Below are 20,448 nucleotides of genomic sequence, written 5' to 3' on the forward strand. Positions count from 1 at the left end.
GCAGTACTGCTGTTTGCTAACAGAGGTATTTACAGTTAATGTTATTACAGTGTTGCCAGATTGCCAATTTTTAACATTCACTTACAAGAGAATGCACCGAGTTAATGGGTCTTATTTTTTTATCGTGAAACAGTCTAACGATCAAAACTTCCAACATTAAATCACTGTATAATTATCAACTCAGGGGTGCCGCTCTTTCAGGAACACACAGTAAGTACTAAGCTAGACAGCGGCACTAAGCTAGACAGCGGCACTTCTTAGGAAAATAATCGGAGCAATCAGAACACAGAAGATATGATAAGGTACCATCAGTTAAATTGAGCAAATAGTTCACAGGCAAAAAACCAGTAGGAGAAATTTTACGGTCGTAGCCCTGCAGGAAACTTACTTATGTCTAGACAAGAATTCAGCAAACAGTTTAGCATTATATAAATCAAGCAATGAAAGCTTACTGTGGTAGACACGCAAGATTATTAGAGAATGTTAAAGTCGCTTTGCCAGACGTACAGGTTTCAGCACTATTTTTTGCAGGAACATTCTTATGTCGATACATGCTCTGCTTCAGAAGGTTTACTATTACTCTTTGTGCAGTTGTAAGAATTATTTGTTGTGGAACTGAGACGAACAACTGTACTTCCCTGCAGTACGTATACTTCATTGTGAGCTGTACTGAAGCTGGCCAACGACTTCAAGCAGCTTTAGCAAATTTTCGTGGCACGCAGGCGGCTACCAGGGACTCACAGGGTACTTAAGACCACAGGACTTCAGAATACCTCGTAGCTTCATAATCTTGCACCAGGTTTACCCTTAGTACCAACCAAATTTGCACAGCTTTCTACAACAGAGGAAACGCAAACACCATACAACATCCCCACAACAGTCACATTCAGCCACACAAACCACTGCTTATCATCACTCCGCACTATACAAAAGGCCATAAGGCGCTCTTGCCTTTTTAAACAACACAAGCTAGGACAAGCTCTATCAGTATCACTAGAAAGGAGAGAAGTTTGTCGGTTTCACAATAAATTCTTAAAACTGCCCACGGAGCAATCGTAAACAATTTGAACAATTTGAAGCAGAGCTTACATCAACGAAGGAATCTCCCTGAAAAAAAAAGAAAGAAAAAGAAATAGTCCGACAGCCTCAGGCTCAGCCTCAGCCTTCCTTTTTTTTGCGGTCGTCAGTCATCTGACTGGTTTCATGTGGCCATCCACGAATTGCACTCCTGTGCCAACCTCTCTATCTCGAACTATTATTTTCTGATTTCTTTCTCCATATCACTCAAAATGCTGATGAATTCATCTCGGGTTATCAGCCGAGTGGTGGTGGCGTCGTCTTGTCGCAACCTTTCAGTGAGTTTGGTGGACACCTCGCCAGAAGATGATGGGTACGAAACTCATTGCAACGTTGCGACAAGACGACGCCACCACTCGGCTGATAACCCGGGAAGAATTCATCAGTGAAATACGTCGAGAAAGACAAATCAGTCTAAATGCTACTCATGCTTATTGAGTACCCAGCGTAACAAGCCTAGTCTTAAACTACGTCGACACAAGGTGGTGGTAGTACTGTCACTGACTTCCCTCATTTGAAGCTCCTCAGAGCTAGAATTACAAAATCTAATTAAGTGAACAGTTATAAACATAAGCTTTATGAGTGTGGATTTTTATTTAAGAGAAAATGGTGTCAAATGCATCGTGTCTGTGTCTGGTTGTTCATATTATATTGCTGGTTAGGGCTTTTGCTATTATCTTTTTTCTCTGCTTAAACCAAAGAAGGCACTGATCACGAATAATTCCAATGAAAACCATTGCAGGCGAAACCTTTCTCACCCTAGGAATAAAAGCAAAAAATACTCCAGTGCGTAGCTGATCAAACTATTCCAATTAGCATCAAATTTTAAATGAATTAAGTTCAATCACTGTAAGTATTTTAACGTGTTTCAACGTGTGTCTCCTATGAAACGAAAAACGACATTTTTTACCATTTCTCATCCGTCTGCGATTTAGTGGGAGATTGGAACAAGGAAACTTTATTGGGCCACCGAAAGCTTATAGCAAATGGAGTTTCGCTGTAGAAACGAGTTGGATTAGCACATCCACCTCCAAGTAATATACCTTATGCGCAATCGGAAACAAAGTCTCCAGATTATCCATTTCTACGATAAAGTGATATCAAAATCTGACTGCTAACTAATGCAGTGCGGCCCTACTCTTAGGAACAAGCATTATGCTAACGTTTGCGAAAACGACAAATTTGAGAGTCTTGCTATAGTTGAGGTACATCACAATACACAAAAATAACATGTTTCGATACACATATGTCCCAAACGCTCTCAACGAAGTTGCTCTCCGCGGTCAGCTGAGCACTAAAATGTTTCTTACTTCTCTTCCCAGAGTGAGAAAGGTATCGGTTGCAATGGTTTTCATTGGACGTTGTGTTGTCCATCAGCCTGATCCCTTCCACTCGTCTAGTTACAGCGCCTGCACGATAACATCCAGCAAGCTTAGATGTCCCTATGTTCTAACGTTTGTCATAAATTTCACAGGCTGAAATAGTGGCCAGATATTAACTTTACAATGTAATCTTTCCGTGGCAATTGTTCATAGTGCTTTTGACTTTTAAAATACTGGCAATGAAAGTTAAGAATAACGTGTCTTCTCTTGGGCTCTTCTGGTTGTCAGCTTTCAAGTGTTAGTTTCTAAGTGTGTATTATCGCAATAGATTCTTGTATCTGTTCATCTGATGTTATCTGACTGCTGTAAAGTGTTATTGAGAGTCAGCGACATGCAAACTCTAATCACCATCAATGAAAATCCCGAGTCTTTATCTTGAAACCATCTTCCGATGTATCTTCTACTTTGGGGAAGTTTTTTGTTACTCACTCGTGTTATCTCTTCTGCGTTATCTTCAAGGTAACAGTTAGCTCCAATTCAGACCAGAGCTTACTTTGAATTGATTCATAGGGAGATGATTAGGTCTATATGAAGTAGCGAAATTCCTTTTGATTTAAAACTTATTAGCATTTTCTCTTATGGCGGCAACTGTTGTTATACCCTATTACCAATGATGGCGCCACCTTATTCCATTGAGCACAACATTTCGCTAAAATGAAATGTGTTCGATAAAGTTGTTATTCTGTCGTAATGTCCATCTTGTGTTCCCAGTAATCTGTCTCACATACACTGTCAGAAGAAAAGATCGCAATACCGAACAGTAATTAATGTAAAGTAATTTAAGGAATACACTTCTCTAGGTAACATATTTAGGCGATTTACGTTGCAAGATAACAGGATAATGTAAGCGAGTGAGAAGCCGTTGCAAATACGAAATGCTGGTACATTAATAATCTGTGTAACCGCCAGAATGTTGAATGAAAGCACGCAAACGTGCATGCATTGAGTTGTACAGGTATCGGATGTCAATTTGTGAGATGGAGTTCCATGCCTGTTGCAATTGGTCGGTCAATATAAGGACGATTAATGCTGTTCGTGGATGACGCTGGAGTTGTCGACCAGTGATGTCCTATATGTGCTCGAGTGGAGACAGGTCTGGTGATCGAGTAGGTCAAGGCAACATGTCGACACTCTGTAGAGCATGCTGGGTTACAACAGCAGTAAGTGGGCGAGAGTTGGCCTGGTGTAAGACACCCCCTGCAACGCTGTTCATGAATGGCAGTACAACAGACCGAATGACCAGACTGACGAACAGATTGAAAGTCAGGATGCGTGGGATAACGATGAGTGTTCTCCTGCTGTCGTACGATATCTCGCCCCAGACCATAATTCCAGGTCTACGTCTAGCATGTCTAGCACGCAGGTGGTTGGTTGCAGGGCCTCGGTTGGCCCTTCCAACCAACACACGGGTATCACTCGCACCGGGGCAGGCCCAGCTTTCATCAGAAAACACAACAGACCTCCACTCTGCCCTCCAATTAGCTCTCCCTGGACGCCACCGAAGTCGCAAATGGTAGTAGTTTGGGGATAGTGAAATGCACGCAAGAGAGCGTTTGGCTCGGAGGTGGCCTTGAAGTAACCGATTTGTAACAGTTCGTTACTGTCGTGCCAACTGTTCGTTGTGCCACTGTGGTGCCAACTGCTGCCCAAATTGTTGAAGCAGGTGCAGTACGATCCAGCAGAGCCATACGCCGAACACAATGGGCTTTCCTGTCTGTAGTACCACGTGGCTGCCCAGAGCCCAGTCTTCTTGCGACAGTCTGTTCCATTGACCACTGCTGCCAGCGATCATATGCTGTGGCTACATTCCTGTTATCTGTCTGCAGTATCGCGGTCACAACATCCTGTTACCCAAACTCGTTCGAAGTCAGTGAGGTGTTGATAGTGGCACCTCTGTCGCCTTAAAGGCTTTTTTCAGTAACAACTCACGACGTCCAGTCACAAAGGAAACTAAACCTCACTACCGTTATAGTGTGTATTTAAAGCAAACCTTATTTGTATTCTCATAGTGGCCCTACTAACGCCACTCATACGACTGGCGTCAATTTGAACAGACATCACCTTTCAAATGTAGAAGCACGCCTGTCAACTGAAGTTTATGTCCCATTGCTCCGTGGTTTCCTGTTTGCTTTTTTTTTTCTTTTTTTCCGTCAGTGTATTTGTTCCAAATATTTCCAAAGCACTTCCACACCACTCACGTTCTTCGCTCTTCCACTCATTACCCTGGACGTCCATGGCCGTTATGCTTCTTTGCTGTTTTGCGCCACTGCGTCGCATGCCTCGCCCCCCACCAATTACATCGCATAGTCTCAAGTAATTTGCCGATGAGTACACTATTCTTCCAAATACTTTCCTTCTTACTGGTCTTTTCTTGTTAGCGAGCTTCTACATACAGTTGGTGCTGGGTTCATGACGAATTGACACATTCATTTGCCAATACAAAAATTTTAATGATTTTTCAATTAATAAAAGTGTTAGGTGCCATCGAAGATTTCCGAAGATGTGGTAGCCTAAGAACTTGCACGTTTTATGTTATTGATGAGAGACTGATGGTGCAGAGAGACGCCACATCCATAGGAATAGTAGGGGATCCTTTATAAGTCAGCCGAAACCACAGTGTAAACGTCGGAAAAGAGCACTCAAAATACGCTGATTTCTGAATGTGATTTTAATTGATTGAGGCAGAATATTCCAAATCCATGAAAGGATATGGCAATATTTCAAGTCGCAAGGGCATGGAGCCTGAACAGTATGCCTATGGACTTAATAAATAAACGATGTTCGTATGTAACAGTGGCAGTTTATTATACCACGTTTTGGAATGGCTGACGTGTTGTCCTTATAGCTTTAGCTTACTATTTTCTTGATGATGCTTCACGCATTGTGAACCTTTCTGTGTCGACGATTCGACTCATTCTGCAGTCAGCTACACTGGCAGCATGCATGCTGTTTTGCCAAGTTTCTGTTGCTAGAAAGCTATGTAAATAATGCAACAGACATGTGAACGTCGTCTCTGGTACGGTGGGTTGCACTTTGCAGAGTTTCCAGTGGATTTTAGTGTCAACTTTATTCTACAGCCATAATCATATTTGTCTTCCACGCCGACACAATGACTACAGTCTGTCAGCTTACATTGTTGTGGGGCGTAGCGCAAAAATCACGAGTGTAATAGTTCAAGGAACCAATGTGTCGAAGAAAATCAGAGCAGTAACAGCTAAATCAAAACATAATACAGCCACATACCCTGCAGCCCTGGGCGGTGTACAGTCATTTATGGTGAAAATTGTGCAAGAAATCTGTATGTGACTGAAGGGTACCGCTGTTCTCATGATCTGCATATTCGCATGACTTGTCGCTGATCGACATGTGTAGAGCATAGTCCACCGGCAGACCTTTTTCTGAACCCAAATTAGAGTCACTCTCATTTCAATCCACGACGCCTAGAGGGTCTGGTTAGAGCATGAATCAATCTCAATTGTCTGCATAAATACACTGAACGGTCACATTAATGGGACCACCTGCCAAAAACCTTAAATGATCGCCAAGGATAGATGCGTTCATGTGTTGATACACGGTTGCAGCTCACTTCGACCTTAGACACCTCCGCAGCAGTCGATCACAATGGTCATATATGGGCGTCGTGCTTCACAGTTGCTTCGGCGCTGGTTCTGGATAGCACAATTTTGCTATGCACAGCATACTTAAACCACGGCGGCACGCGAACTGTTTACAAAGCCTTAGGACATGCATGAAATGATCGTATTTATTCGCTGAAACCGGGCAAGCTACAGCCAATTAAAACTGTCTCCCCCGTACGAAAATATGCATAATAGAAGTAAGAGTGCAGGCTGTAGATAAATTGTTGATGAAATATGGGAGTTTTAGTGTGGTGTGAGTCGCACTCGGATAGCCTAATGGTAAGGCATCCGCTCTCGATAAGCAGGAAATCCGGGTTTCGAGTCCAGGTCCGGCACAATTTTCATTATCTTCATTCCTTTATATACCCATTTCATGTTTACAGAATTTGCCGCTTAGGAAATCCTTCCACTCTTGTCCCAAAAACCAATGATCATGTCCTTTTGGTCGTCAGATAAATCGCTGTTTTTGCAGAAAAGTGATAAGCTTTACATACCCTACACTTCTAGAATTGCCACCCGCTAACTTGTGACGGCAAAAACAGAAACATCGTCAGCTAGCTGAGACACGTATACTGGAAACACATGCAACATATATTGTTTTTGCAGTATAACGGTATGGGAAACAGTCACTTTATTCTTCTTTATCCTTGTATGAAGGATATGATTACTATTGTCTTGTACCAAATATGCAGAATGGTCGCTGCATCACAATTTGCAAGCGTGTCTGTACTCTCTTAGGGAGAAATAAATTCAGTTACTATTTTTAAAACACTATGTCATAAGTATTCTGCTCATCAGACCAAACTGAATAAAGCCTCTTGTCTACAATGAAACCTTTGAAGGAATTAAATAATGTTTCTGATATTCTGCACGATGATATTAATGTTAATGCCATGACCCCACCCCAAAAAAATGGATAGAACTCTTCATGATTTAAACGATGTTACAGGACAACTGTATTTAAAGCGAAATAGGAAGCAAACTAATTCCAAATTCCTTCGGTGAACAGTTCTTCAGTCAGTCGAACCAAGTGTGAATCGAAAAAAACAGTTAAGTTTGCGAATTCTTATTCGTCAAAATACGTGTCTATATCGTGCTTATTTTGAGACTTCAATCAAGAAATAAAGTTTTTTAAAAACTCTGTTATCGTAAACGAACTGCCGTTCCTCTGTTCAGTAGTGTCTCCCTTATCAGTTGAGTAACATGTTATCTAATCAGGCTACAGTCGCTACAGACTGACCTCCATATAAGAGCCTCCGCTCCGAAGTCGACTTCAGTGTTCGCCCATTAACGCCGTGATCCGTCGGCATCACTAACAGATATGGAGTTGAGACTTTCATTGTATGGATTGTTAATACTCGTCACCATAGCATGTTTCGCTAAGGTGAATACCACATATATTGTTTCGGTTGAAATACCTGTCAGTTTACAAAAATATCAAATGGCTCTGAGCACTATGGGACTTAACATCTGAGGTTATCAGTCACCTAGAACTTATAACTACTTAAACCTAACTAACATAAGGACAGCACATCCATGCCCAAGGCAGGATTCGAACCTGCGACCGTAGCAGTCGCGCGGTTCCGGACTGAAGCGCTTAGAACAGCTCGGCCACTGCGGCCGCCGTCAGTTTACAAAGTGATCATAAGAGTATTAGTGTCGTATGGACTAACAAGATATTTAATTGCAGGAAATTTACTCGTACGTCACCCGGAGTCGGTTTATGTTACAGGGGAAATGCGTATATCCTTACACAGTATTACGTAGCTTTTCTAAAGCACTTTTCCGTACTGTTTTAGACTTTCCAAGCAAGGAGGATACTGAAAATTAGTTTCATTTTGGAAAGAACGTGTACACCAACAGTGCTGAGAAAAATTCCATACTAGCTTCAAGCAGTTTCTACGCGTTATGCCTTACGCTGTACAAAGACCTGTTTCAGGTATCGTTAATTGTACCCGATGGACGCTGAGACCTGGCCATACATGCGTATACTGTTTTGACCTCAGAATCTTTCTCCAGGTTATACAATGACCTGTTTGTAATGACATGAATGTCAACAGTATGGAAGACTGTAACCATTCACTATGTCTACGTCTTCCGTTTCCAAGCCATTTTCGGGCGTGACGTGATATTCAGTCGGTGACCGGGCAGAATATCTCCCTTGAAATTAATGGATTTATGGGATAGAAAGAAGCGCGACCAACAGAAGCTGGATCATTGAAGATACACAATGTAGGTTATTACGGAGGCTCAAATGCGGCAAGAACCGTAGGGTCCGCGCCATAGTGTGTACAGGAATTCTCCCCTAATAGTCGTCAGGCGCATTCTCTCAGGTATTTCAGCAGATATTTGCAATTTGCAATTTCGTTTCTGCACCGTGCAGCTGGAGTCAGCCCAAACAAATGCTAGCCGTCACGTATTTCACGCTACACCCAGTGTCGTCGGAAAGCGTCAATTTGTTTCCCATTACAAACAAAATGTTTTTTAAGTGGACGTTTACGTGGCCATTCGATAGAGCGGTCCTAGATTAGTCTAGTGTGATATTTGTTTCATCGATGTGCGTTAACAGGAACAGTGAAACTGAGAACGTCCAGTGTTCCAGCAGTGACAGCACAACCCTGGCCCTCGTTGACTGCTATCGGCAGACGCTACAGCGTCTCTGCTGGATTGCTGGTTATTTTTCTAGTTTTACTGCCCCTATTACTATATGTCCATGAAACGATTATCACACAAGACTCATTTTGGAATGTGCACTTCAATTGCGGAAACAAACCCCCTTGAGGACTTGGGGAAAATGTTAGGTTTCAGTTATTTATTTATGTATTTATTTTGTCAAATTCCTTTGGCGGTTCAGAGTTTTGTCCGATCAGTTTACAAGGAGAAAAAATTTCGTCTACTAACATCTAACACATCGCTCCTGTCGAACTTCACCTCTTTCCCAGCCGCCGAACCAGGTAGCGCAGTGGTAGCAGATTGGACTCCCATTCTGGAACACGACGGTTCATATCTGCACCCGACTATGCTCATTTACGTGTTCCGTGTTCTTAAATCGATGAAGGAAATCCTGAGATGGTTACTTTCAAAAGCCACGGTCGAATCTTAATCCGGGTTTGTGCTACGTCTGCCATGGCGTCATAGGCGACGAGGCGTTAAACATTGCTCTTTCTTGCTTTTTCTTCCAGGGAGATGATGTGCTGGTGACTGTCAAGCAAGGAGTGTTAAGGGGAACCACAGCCACGAGCGTCTACAACGTGTCTTACACGTCCTTTGTGGGCATCCCGTATGCTACGCCGCCATTAGGGAAACTCCGGTTCCAGGTAAGTGTTCACCTGACGGAGAGTTAATCTGCACGCTTGTGTCGTAGCACAGTCTTTAAGCTACGTTTGTCCCAGTGGAACGAGAACCGTTAAAAAAACTACGAAAATAATTAATTTTGAAACTTGGAAAGTATTTGAAATTGACGAATCTGATGTGCCAGGCTGTGTGCAGGGCCTATAAAAACTAAATTTTGAGCCCAAATAAATTATGGGTATCATCGATAATACTGATTATTTAAAGTGGCTGCAGCCAATCCAGGAAATTGCGCCCAAAGTTTAAGTGTGCTAAATGTGTTGTGTGCATATGTCAAGTAGTAAGTCAAAACATGTATTCAAAGTACGTGGTTTACTAGTGAACATAGTTCTCTGACTTCCCAGTTCACAACAACGACCATCGACCATGTTTCTTTCCTTGTTACTAACTAAATGTTAGCAGGCCTTCTAAAAAAACTAGGTACTGGAGATCTTAACGCCCATCTCATCATCAGCTCGGAACTGAATGTGTCATCGCTTAAAAACCTACATGTACACATACCTCTGCACCACTTTAAGGATTGTGAGGTCACAAAAGAAAAGTATCAATATGTACTTCATAGAAGAATTAACCTGTCGGAAAGAAAGCACTAAGTTATTTTGCAATACTTTGAACATGAAAGAGATTGAATGTTAAATTAATTAGGCTGTTTAAAACAATGTCACAGCAAAAATGTTTGAGTCTGTCATTCCCTCCAAGAATCTTCTGCCATCTCAGAAAATTAAAATAGGTGTAAAATTTACGAAGTTTACAGTGACATAAATAATGTTCAAAATGTTTCCTCTTAACGGATTTGTTGTACTGATTACAAATCGGGTCTTAGATTTTGCAAGTCAGTAATATTTTCAAAAGTTGTGAAGAATTTAAGATTGTGAATAACATTTTATCAATATTAATTCTCCTGATGGAGGAGGGGACGAGAGAAAACCCATGACGTCATCAGTGCGACATTGCAACATCTACACTGGGAGCCATAGGAGATGGGCTGAGGGAGGGACATAATCGAATAAATTAAAGGAGCGTCATCCTCTCTGTATTCCCCTACTAGCGTGATGCAAAATGCGTCTCCCGTAGTTAATGCCACTAAAGTAGGATGAACATCTCCGCGACCATTTCGCGCACACTAAATGAACCTATAACGAAATGTACCACTCTTCTTTGAATCTTATTATTTCCTCTATCAATCCCATCTGGTATGGATCACAAACTGACGATGAGTATTCAAGTATTGTACAAAAGAATGTTTTGTGAGGTACGTTCTCTGTTTCCTGAGGGTTCTTCAAATGGATCTCAATTTGATATGTGACATGTGTGGTGAATTTAATGTGGTAGTTTCACTTCAGACCGTTCTCCATGCGTACTCCTGTATATTTTAGGGAAGTAACTGCTTCCTGTAATTGTTCCGCAATCTAGTAGCCAAACAATAACGGTTACGTATGTCTATGTATATACAATACATTTGTTCACCTTGTGGCTCAACTGCCACTCCATGCTCCAAGCGTCAATCTTTTTTTGGTATTTTTGTATTTCGCCACAGTCCTCTGGCACTGCGACTCCTATTTAAGCACAAGCATCACCCTTGAAAAGTTACTTATATGTACTGTGATCTTATAACTCTCCGTTGAGGGAACGCCCGTAGTTACTTATACGTCTGAAGGCTTCTCTCCGTTGAGAATGACGTGCTGTGTTCTGTTTGTTAGAAACTCTGCGCTTCAATCACACAATTGGTCCTACGTCCCAAACGTTTGAATTTTGTTTATTAAGAGACGGGGCAGAACTGTACCGAGCAACTTGCGGAAGGCAAGGAACAACACAATAGAAACAACATTCTGAGGTACTAGTCTGAAAGTAAAGTATCCAGAGCAATAAAAAAATCCAACCGGAGCGCATATCGCAGATAAACCAAATCCGTTGTGAAGTCTGTTGTCGTAAGGACGACTCGTAGTTGAGAGCTGGATATGTCATGCATATAAGGAATCGAGTTGTCTCGTAGTTTCTGCTTCATTTGTATTTCTCTCCGGAAAAGTCAACTCGTGATATGATCTGACAGCTGGAGGTGTCTCCTTCGCTTGGAGCATCACCCTTGTGCAACATTCCACTTTTGATGCGCCACCCATATAGTGCGTGGTACATGTACAGATCGTGTCCTCCTCAAGAGCGACCATTTCGCTGTCTGTTACTGCAAGAATGGTAATAGGTTCTGGCTAGTCAGCTTGCCGAGACAAGCTAGCTGTCACACTAGAAGTTACACAGTGACCAATCCTAATGAGAGAAGTCTTTCATTGACCCTCAGTGCGGTTTCATTGTTGGCTTGCCCATACATGGATCACATCCGGTGCAGAGTGATAAACAGTAATCAGTGACTATTGGTCTAGCACACATATTGCGGTGGTAAAGCCTTTTGAGTTACGAGAATGTTATTACTGGTGCAAGAAAAAGAGAATGAAGCAATCTATTTAGTTAAGAAAAAGAAATTACTGTAATCATTCCATGTGCTAATGAAACGTTTATTCTGATTCCGGTCAATGTGGTCCTTTCTGATGCGAATCCATGCGAAGTTAAACTAGTAAATGGTAAGGACACCCAAAACTCGAGTGGAAGTTACAGAGTGCTGTTTCAGAATGTAAAGGACAATGAGCTTGCATGTTTTGCATATTTTGCTAAGATCCTGTATCGTATACATCCAACAGAACTAAAAATATTAACGACAATAATGGCGATAATAACAAACATCTCTATCTCTCTCCCACTCTCTGGATCAGGCATATCGTTTCTCTTAGTAGCGTTCGGTTATCGTATTAAAAATAGCAAAGCACGTACAGTAGGGAATGTCATTTGGCTAAACCCTGAGTGTTCTGAATTTTTATTGCACGTATTAGCTGAATTTTAGATTTGTGGCTTCAGAATCAGTTACTCAGGACTAGAATATGTGAAAAAGATGAAAACACGTAATGTAATACGCTAAGTATGATTATATTTGGGGGGGGAGGGGGGGGAAGACGTACTGAGATTAATTATATTAAGTACACTTGAGATGAAAACTATGAATACAGCCTACAGTTGATTAGTCATACATACTCTCTGTAAGACTTTTGTTCTTTTGCTAATATATGAACTTAAACAGAAATAAAGTATACGAACATTTACTTTCCTTCGATATTTAACTTATTGTTGCTGCTGTAAAACTGTTTCTTACTTTCAGTGACAAGATGTGACTACTTAAACATTCACATAAAATAGCTTGTCTATGATATTAGTCGTATGTTACTGCTTGTACTGAAAAATTACCGCCTCTTTCCCCATTAAAGATCGTGAGTGCTTGCTCATTGACAAATGTGCATCTTGTCTTACTGCGCAGTATGTACCGTGATTTAGAACTGTACTTCAGTTATTTCAGTGAATAGTTCCGAGAATCTATTTGGCGTATGGATCAATGTAAACCCTTCTCTAAATTATTATGGTGATTAACGCAACGGATAAAAGTAGAATGGCGATTTACTGTGGGACAGTACGTAAAGCACAGGAGCTTGTAACACTTTGTTATTGCCATAGATTGCTTTTCTATAGGATAACAACTTCGATTCCCTAATCAGCAAACTCTTCCATTACCAATGGCGAGAATAATGATTATGGGACTGAATAATTTTGTTTGAGTTTATATGAGGGGGAGTAGCAATGGAAAAGGTTTACCTTTGCTGAGATTCACGTGTATTCATAATATTGTACGAAAACACTAAAGTGACACTTTGCCTCGATATTCAAGCTCACAGAGTGTTGTAATGCCTTCAACGACCTTTAATTTTGATCTCTGTAGGACTATGGCTAACAGTCACACGTGCTCTGTCGATGGGTGAGGTGTGAGATGTGAAAATGACACTCACGAACACATAAGCCTGCCACTTCACTTACGCATGTGCTATTAGTGCAATACGGGGCATGTACCAAAAGCTACGTAATGTAATGAGCAACATCAGCAAAGCAACGATGTCCGCTCGGCTACGTAAGACCGATAAACACTTGTTACCTAACTCCTTGACTGATCACAGCCTTTTATGAAATAACTACTGGAGCAACATCTTTCTCTCTCTTTCTATCGGAACAGGCCTCGGAAGGTCGAACGGAACAGACCGACCGCCATGTCATCCTCAGGCGATGGGCGTCACTGCATGCGGATATGGAGGTGCCTGTGGTTAGCACCTGCTTTCCCGGCCATTGTCAATTTTCGTGGCCATAGCCGCCACTTCTGAATCAAACAGCTCCACAACTGGCTTCACAAGGGATGAGTGCACCCTATTTGCCAACAGCGCTCGTCAGACCTAGACGCCACCCATTCAAGTGCTAGTCAAGCCCATCAGCACTTAACTTCGGTGATTTGACGGGAACAGATGTTATCAATGCGACAAGAGTGTTAGAATTGGAACAAACGTGCCACTGGTGCAGTTTCTTCTGTATAATCCGCTTAATATTATTTTAGTGAGTTTAATATCAAAATGAAAATACACAGTGAAATCTATGAACGTTGCCCCAAACTTGATACAGGCATACAAACACAAGGAGGAGGCCACATCGTAAAAAAAAAATCATTACTTAAGCTTGGAAATAACTTCAGTTTCGAGTGCATACAAGAGGATTAACGATGGTTGCGTGGTCAACATTAAATACAGGGTGGACGCTAAAGGCGGGAACGTTTGGTCAAAACTGAACTTACAACGAAATCACTTAAAAATTACCAAACTTCCTGTACGAGCCCGCATCTCGTGGTCGTGCGGTAGCGTTCTCGCTTCCCACGCCCGGGTTCCCGGGTTCGATTCCCGGCGGGGTCAGGGATTTTCTCTGCCTCGTGATGGCTGGGTGTTGTGTGATGTCCTTAGGTTAGTTAGGTTTAAGTAGTTCTAAGTTCTAGGGGACTGCTGACCTAAGATGTTAAGTCCGATAGTGCTCAGAGCCATTTGAACCATTTGATCCTGTACGAAACGTGTCAGTGACAGTAAATAACACTCAAATAGGTTCGGGCGAAAAACAAAATTTTTAAATTCGGTCACTACTAACATGGTGTGTAATCTAAGCCAAGTTACGTTAGGGCGAGACAAATAGCTGGAACGCGTTGTCGAACACAAGTCACAAAAGAACCATCCAAAATTCGATAAATTTCCCTACTAACATGGTGTGTTTGCAATCATATTCACTCAGTTAATTTTAGAGCAGAATCGGAAACACACTACACTGAGATTCCAGCACAGTTAGCAAGTTCGCGGCAAATAACGCCAATATGTGGCCAAGAAATGTATACGATAAAAAGCCTGGAACTGTTAAAGTAATGAACCAAAAGTGCACCGATTCAGCAGCAAAATGAAATTTTACAGCCAAGGAAACATTGAGAAAACACCCAGCAATTGAAATAAGAGAGTGAACTGACGGTTCACACAACAAACTAACTTGCAGCTAAATGCCCTATTTTGCCATCTAATCCACAAAAATAATAATTAAAACATCATTTACAGTTTCTCTGACTAAACTGACCCTGAAAGGAACATTATTTGCTTTCTCCACGAACAAACAATACTTTCTAATACTTCCTTTTTACCACAATGTGAGGAGCCGCATACAGCTACGTCTGCACAGTTCGCCAGACAGCCCAAGTCTGCCCGCCAGCCAGCCGATGTCTGCCCAAGAGAGCGGAAGTAGAGGGCAATGGCTCTCTGTTCGAATTCAATAGAGGGTGTTAGTTCTCCTCGGCAGAGACCAATTAGACACCCCCTCTTCTCTGCTAACATCATTTATCTTTGATGATAGCTTTCCTTAGTTGAATTTTCTCAAAAGGTTAAGTTGGTACAAACTGTACTCTACCGCCACTCTCTCTGGCCAGACCTGATCCGCTATGTTTATCCTAAACTCACTTTCATCCACTCACACACATCAGGATGGAAATGAGGGGAGGAAAAAAGGAGTGCTACACATAAGTCAAATTCCATTTCAGCCACCAGGCGTAGTGCGACAATAAAAAGGAGAATGGTTTTGATACCCCTACCAAAGATAGCAAATTACCATTTAATGACAATAACAAATGTAGCGAAACAACAGTGACATTTAAAATTAAGTTACACGTTTTTTGGTGTGCCAAGTAACTGTTGACGAATACTGCACTAATCTTCAAAGTGACACGTATTCATGACACTATTTTTCAGCATTGTCACCAAGCCCCTTTAAAATCGTCGAAACATTCTACCTGTCGTTTACTTCCTGGGCTATAGATATCCGCCCATTTCTAACGCAGCCATTCGAGAACCTCTGCTTGTACATCCTCATCGTTGGGAAATCTCTTTCCTGTGTCGTTGCTGAGAATCAGTTCCTCGATAGCCTGGACACAGTCGTCTATGGCCGTTTTCGATGGCCTTCCTCCCCGGTCAGCGTCGTCGACTTGTGTGCGAGCTTGTTCAAGTTGTTGGCATTATTTCTGAATCTGGATGAAATTTAGATGTTTTGCACACAAGAATCCTTCTGAGCAACTTACTCCAACTTTGGAGTACGTTTACAGTTGCCGCGTCACGCAACTCGCACACTGTGCTGCACACGTTATCCGTACCGCAGCAGAACCGTGTCTGCTAGAAACTAAGAGGCTGATATCCACATCTGGAAACGCGCCACTCTTGTTGCTCAGTGACTTTACCGTGGGACGACATTGTAACTTACTTCTAAGGTCCTTGCGTACCTATTATAGTTCCACTTCCCTGACACGTTTCGTTAACGCCTTTATGATACTCTGTTGTTGTTGTGGTTGTCGTCGTCGTCTTCAGTCCAAAGTATGGTTTGTCACAACTCTCCTTCCTATTATAGCCTGTGCAAGCCTGTTCATCTCGTAATAATCTACATTCCTCTGAATCTGCTCACTGTATTCATCTCTTGGTCTCCCTCTACAATTTTTACACTCCACACTTCCCTGCAATACTAAATTGGTGATCCCTTGATATCTCAGAATGTGTCCTATCAACCGTTCCCTTCTTTTAGTCAACTTTCACCACAAATTTCTTGTCTCTCCACTTCTATTCAGTACCTCCACATTAATTGCGTGATCGACTATATAACCTCCAGCGTTCCTCTGTAGCATCACATTTCAAAAGCTTCTATCCTCTTCTTGTTCAAAACTGTTTTCTGTCAATGTTTCACTTCCACAAGTGGCTACACTCGAGACAAATTCCTTCAGAAAAGATATCTAACACTTGACTCTGTATTCTATGTTAAGGAACTTCTTCAGAAACGCTTTTCTTGCCACTGCAAGTTTTTATATCCTATCTACTTCGGCCATCATCAGTTATTTTGTGGCTCAAATAGCAAATAGCAATATCTACTGCTTTGTCTCGTTTCCTAATCTAATGCTCTCAGCATCACATACGCCTACATTTATCATCATTGTTTTACTCTATTAATGTTCATCTGATATTTCCCCATCAAGGTACTCTCCATTCCTTTCAACTGCTCTTCCAAGTATTTTGTTGTCTCTCAAAGAATTACAATGTCTTCGTCAAACATCAAAATTTTCATTTTTTCTCCTTGCACTTTTAATACCTACTCCAAATATTTCTTTCGTTTCCTTCACTGCTTGCTCAATACAAAGGGTCGTAGGATCAGTACTGCCTCGCATGTTACTATATTTCTTCGAAATCCAAACTAATCTTCCCCAAGGTGGGCTTCCAACAGTCTTCCCAATCTTCTGTAAAGAATTCGTGTTAATATTTTGCAACCATCACTTATTAAGGGGCTCCGGAAAGGCTCAAAATCATGAAAAGTTCAATTTTTACTTTTTTGCGTTTTCTGAATCTGCAGACTATTACCTTTTAATAGATATATAATTTATTCAATTCCGAAGACTACAACTATTTTTAAATTTTTTTTGAAATGTGTTCTACATGGGCGTGACCCACTGTGGCGCTGTTAAACTGGTATCAAATGGTGTTATTATTAACGCCCGTGTTCATCAGGTACATTTTAGTGATGTGAGATAAAGTATGTGTTATGGCTAACCTGTGATGGTTCAATATATATCGCTGGTGTGATTGTCGATTGTTTCATGTTTATTCACTCTGTCGTTATCTCGAAAATATTCGTAATTAATTCTGTTTCTTGAGTCTCTGTTTTGTTGAAGTATAATAATGAGTAAAAGTAAAGATATTAGAAATCCTCTGAAGGCTTTTAAGAAAAGGAGAAATGTTGGATAGCAAAAGGTATGTGTTATTACTGTAAATAATAACATTCTAACATGGTACGAGCGATGCTTGCTTTAGACAAGGAACGCCTTCGGGCTGCAGACAGGGCTGTAAAGAGTCTAGAAATACAAACAAGAGTAAACAGGAGGAGGAACAAGAGGAAGCTGGAGGAGGAGTTTGCAGAGGATGAAGATAATCCATCCTATGGACCTGGAATGCACTAAAAAGTTAATCCAATCATTGTCGCTCGATTCCCAAAACTTTTATTTTCTCATACTAATTACATGTTTTCTAAGGATCTTCCAAACATATTTGTTTCAAACTTTCAGTAAATGTTACACAGTACCTTCTTCATAATTTAACACAGCCGTTTTCCAAAAAACTGTATATTTTTGAATATATAAATAAAAAATTGCAAAAAAATGTTGTGAATTTTCATTACAATTGAAAAAAATCATCTTTAATAACTGAACTAAAATTTTGTAAAATCCCTGTGTTAAGTTGTAGCCCATATTCCAATAAATAATCTGTAAAAAGTTCAACTTCCTACCTCAAATACATTGTGAGGAAAGATGTAATTTATAAGCGTTATTTTAACATTGCAAGTATAGGGCGTTCCGGAGCCCCTTAAACTGATAGTTCGATAACTTTCAAACCCGTCACTTATTGCTTTCTTTGTAACTGGAATTATTACATTTTTCTAGAAGTCTGAGGGTATTTCACTCTATAGAATTTGAAACTACTCCGACAAATCATTACAGGCTCCGCAACCGGCTGAAAACTGGGAAGGAATACTCAACGCCACCGAGTACGGCAGTGACTGTGTCCAACAACGCGGCGGGGGCTCCGAGGACTGCCTCTACCTGAACGTGTACGTGCCGGGTGTGCCGGAGGAGGGCGCCCAGCTGCCCGTCATGTTCTGGGTGTACGGTGGAGGGTACAGAAGCGGCAGTGGTTCTGCAGACCAGTTCAGCCCAGACTTTCTCGTCTCCTACGGCGTTATATTCGTCGCTTTTAACTACCGCCTGGGACCCCTTGGTAAGTATTGCTTTCGATAGTCCTATCTACGTGTAGAGGCTTTGATTAACAGTCAAATAGTCCTGAGTCCCGAGTTAGATACCAGCAGTACCGATCAAAGACTTTCACTTTCAGTAATCACCGCCATTCTGTCAACGATCTGCTCAAGGAGGTCGTAGAAGCATACAGAGTTTCAGATTTATTACCCCTACAGCGTGAAACTGACCTAAATGCTGCAGAATAGGCAGATACCAACAGCGTTAGGAAGATAATGGAAATCATGGCAATGAACCACAAAATAAGGATCCACAAGAAATGTCCCCTCCAGCTGAAAAAGTGTCACGATGATCTCGACTTTGCCGCGCGGGGTAGCCGAGCAGTCTACGGCGCCTTGTCACGGTCCGTGCGGCTCCCCCCGTTGGAGGTTCGAATCCTCCCTCGGGCGTAAGTGCGTGTGTTGTCCATAGCGTAAGTTAGTTTAAGTTACATTAAGTAGGGTTTAGGCTTAGGGACCGGTGACCTCAGCAGTATGGTCCCATATGACCTTACCACAAATTTCCAATTTAATTGATCTCGCCCTTGACAAAAGATTAAGGATTAAATCACCATTTGGATATCTGGATGGGACTGCCAAAGGAAACAAGATTGAGAGACCAACGAACGAATACACTCCACGATTCGAAGCATGGAGTGTAAGAAGTCTGAACTTCGTAGGTAAAACTTCGAAAATCTGAAAAGGGAAATGAAAAATTCAAACTAGTTGCACTGGGGACCATTGAAATGAGTTGCTAGAAATATAGAGGTTTCCAGTGACACGAATATAGGATAATATCAACAGCAGCAGAAATAGGAAGGTAGAGCAAGCTCAGAGAGGGAGCTTTCATAATGTAGGGAAGAGTTTCGGAAAGCAGTTAGCAAGGATGGTTATTTAGCTGCTGCTTTTAGATAATTAGCTGTTCTAGTAGTACTCTAGCTGAAAACCGTTTCGGCCTTCATGACCACTTGCTGACAAACTGCCTCTTGGCTTCTGTTTCGGGTACTTCGGCCGACGTTTGTATGATGATTTTTCTGATGTTTTGCCAGCAAGAGTGGCTGGCATTGTCAAAGCTTCACCCTGAATCGCTAATGATGGACTGGAGTCGAGCTAGCGGCCGCAGATTATACATACCTAGCGCGCCAACGTCTAAGAGTATTTCCGTGGTCATTTTCGGTACCGTTCTCCTCTTACCGACTGTAGCGGTCGTTCGATACACCACGGGAACCCTAGATCCGTTCGCCTTGAGGTTTTATTCTTTCTCGTTGAAGCTGTTGCCATGTTTGCGTATTTCTATAGCTTCACGATAGTTCAGGTATACATGCCGAAGTCGCAAGCAGAGGATGAAGAGATAGAGAAAGTATGAGGATATTTAAAGGGTAACACAATACATAATGGAAGATGAAGATCTAGTAGTCGCTGGGGACTGGAATGCAATTGTAGGGGAAGGAGTAGAACAAAAGTTTTCAGGAGAATGTTGGCTTAAAACAATGAATGAGAGAGGAGAAAGACTACTTGAGTTCTGTAATACATTTTAGATAGTAATAGCGGGTACTCTGTTCAAGACTCATAAGAAGAGGAGGTATACTTGGAAAACGTCAGGTAATACAGGAAGATTTCAGTTAGATAACTTCATGGTCAGACAGAGATACCGAAATCAAATATTGGATTTTAAGGCGTACCAAGGAGCAGATATAGACTCAGATCACAATATACTAGTGATGAACAGTAGGCTGAAGTTTAAGACA

The 20,448-nt window shown here is 41.6% G+C and overlaps 1 protein-coding gene across 4 annotated transcripts in view; it reads left to right on the plus strand.

Annotated features, from left to right (window-relative positions):
• Nucleotides 1-20,448, plus strand: part of LOC126176801 (acetylcholinesterase-like) — a 239,290-nt gene that overhangs the window by 130,416 nt on the left and 88,426 nt on the right. The window contains exons 1-3 of one of the 4 annotated variants that reach the window (XM_049923980.1): nucleotides 7,370-7,481; nucleotides 9,280-9,414; nucleotides 18,411-18,687. The exons of the other annotated variants lie outside the window; for them this stretch is intronic. Of the exons in view, the coding sequence (XP_049779937.1) occupies nucleotides 7,419-7,481; nucleotides 9,280-9,414; nucleotides 18,411-18,687 (475 nt within the window). The 5' untranslated portion in view covers nucleotides 7,370-7,418. Of the gene's footprint in view, nucleotides 1-7,369; nucleotides 7,482-9,279; nucleotides 9,415-18,410; nucleotides 18,688-20,448 lie in introns of those variants that run through there. 4 annotated transcript variants of the gene reach the window in all.

This window comes from Schistocerca cancellata, chromosome 3 (genome assembly GCF_023864275.1).
Source record: "Schistocerca cancellata isolate TAMUIC-IGC-003103 chromosome 3, iqSchCanc2.1, whole genome shotgun sequence".
Taxonomy (NCBI): Eukaryota; Metazoa; Arthropoda; class Insecta; order Orthoptera; family Acrididae; genus Schistocerca; species Schistocerca cancellata.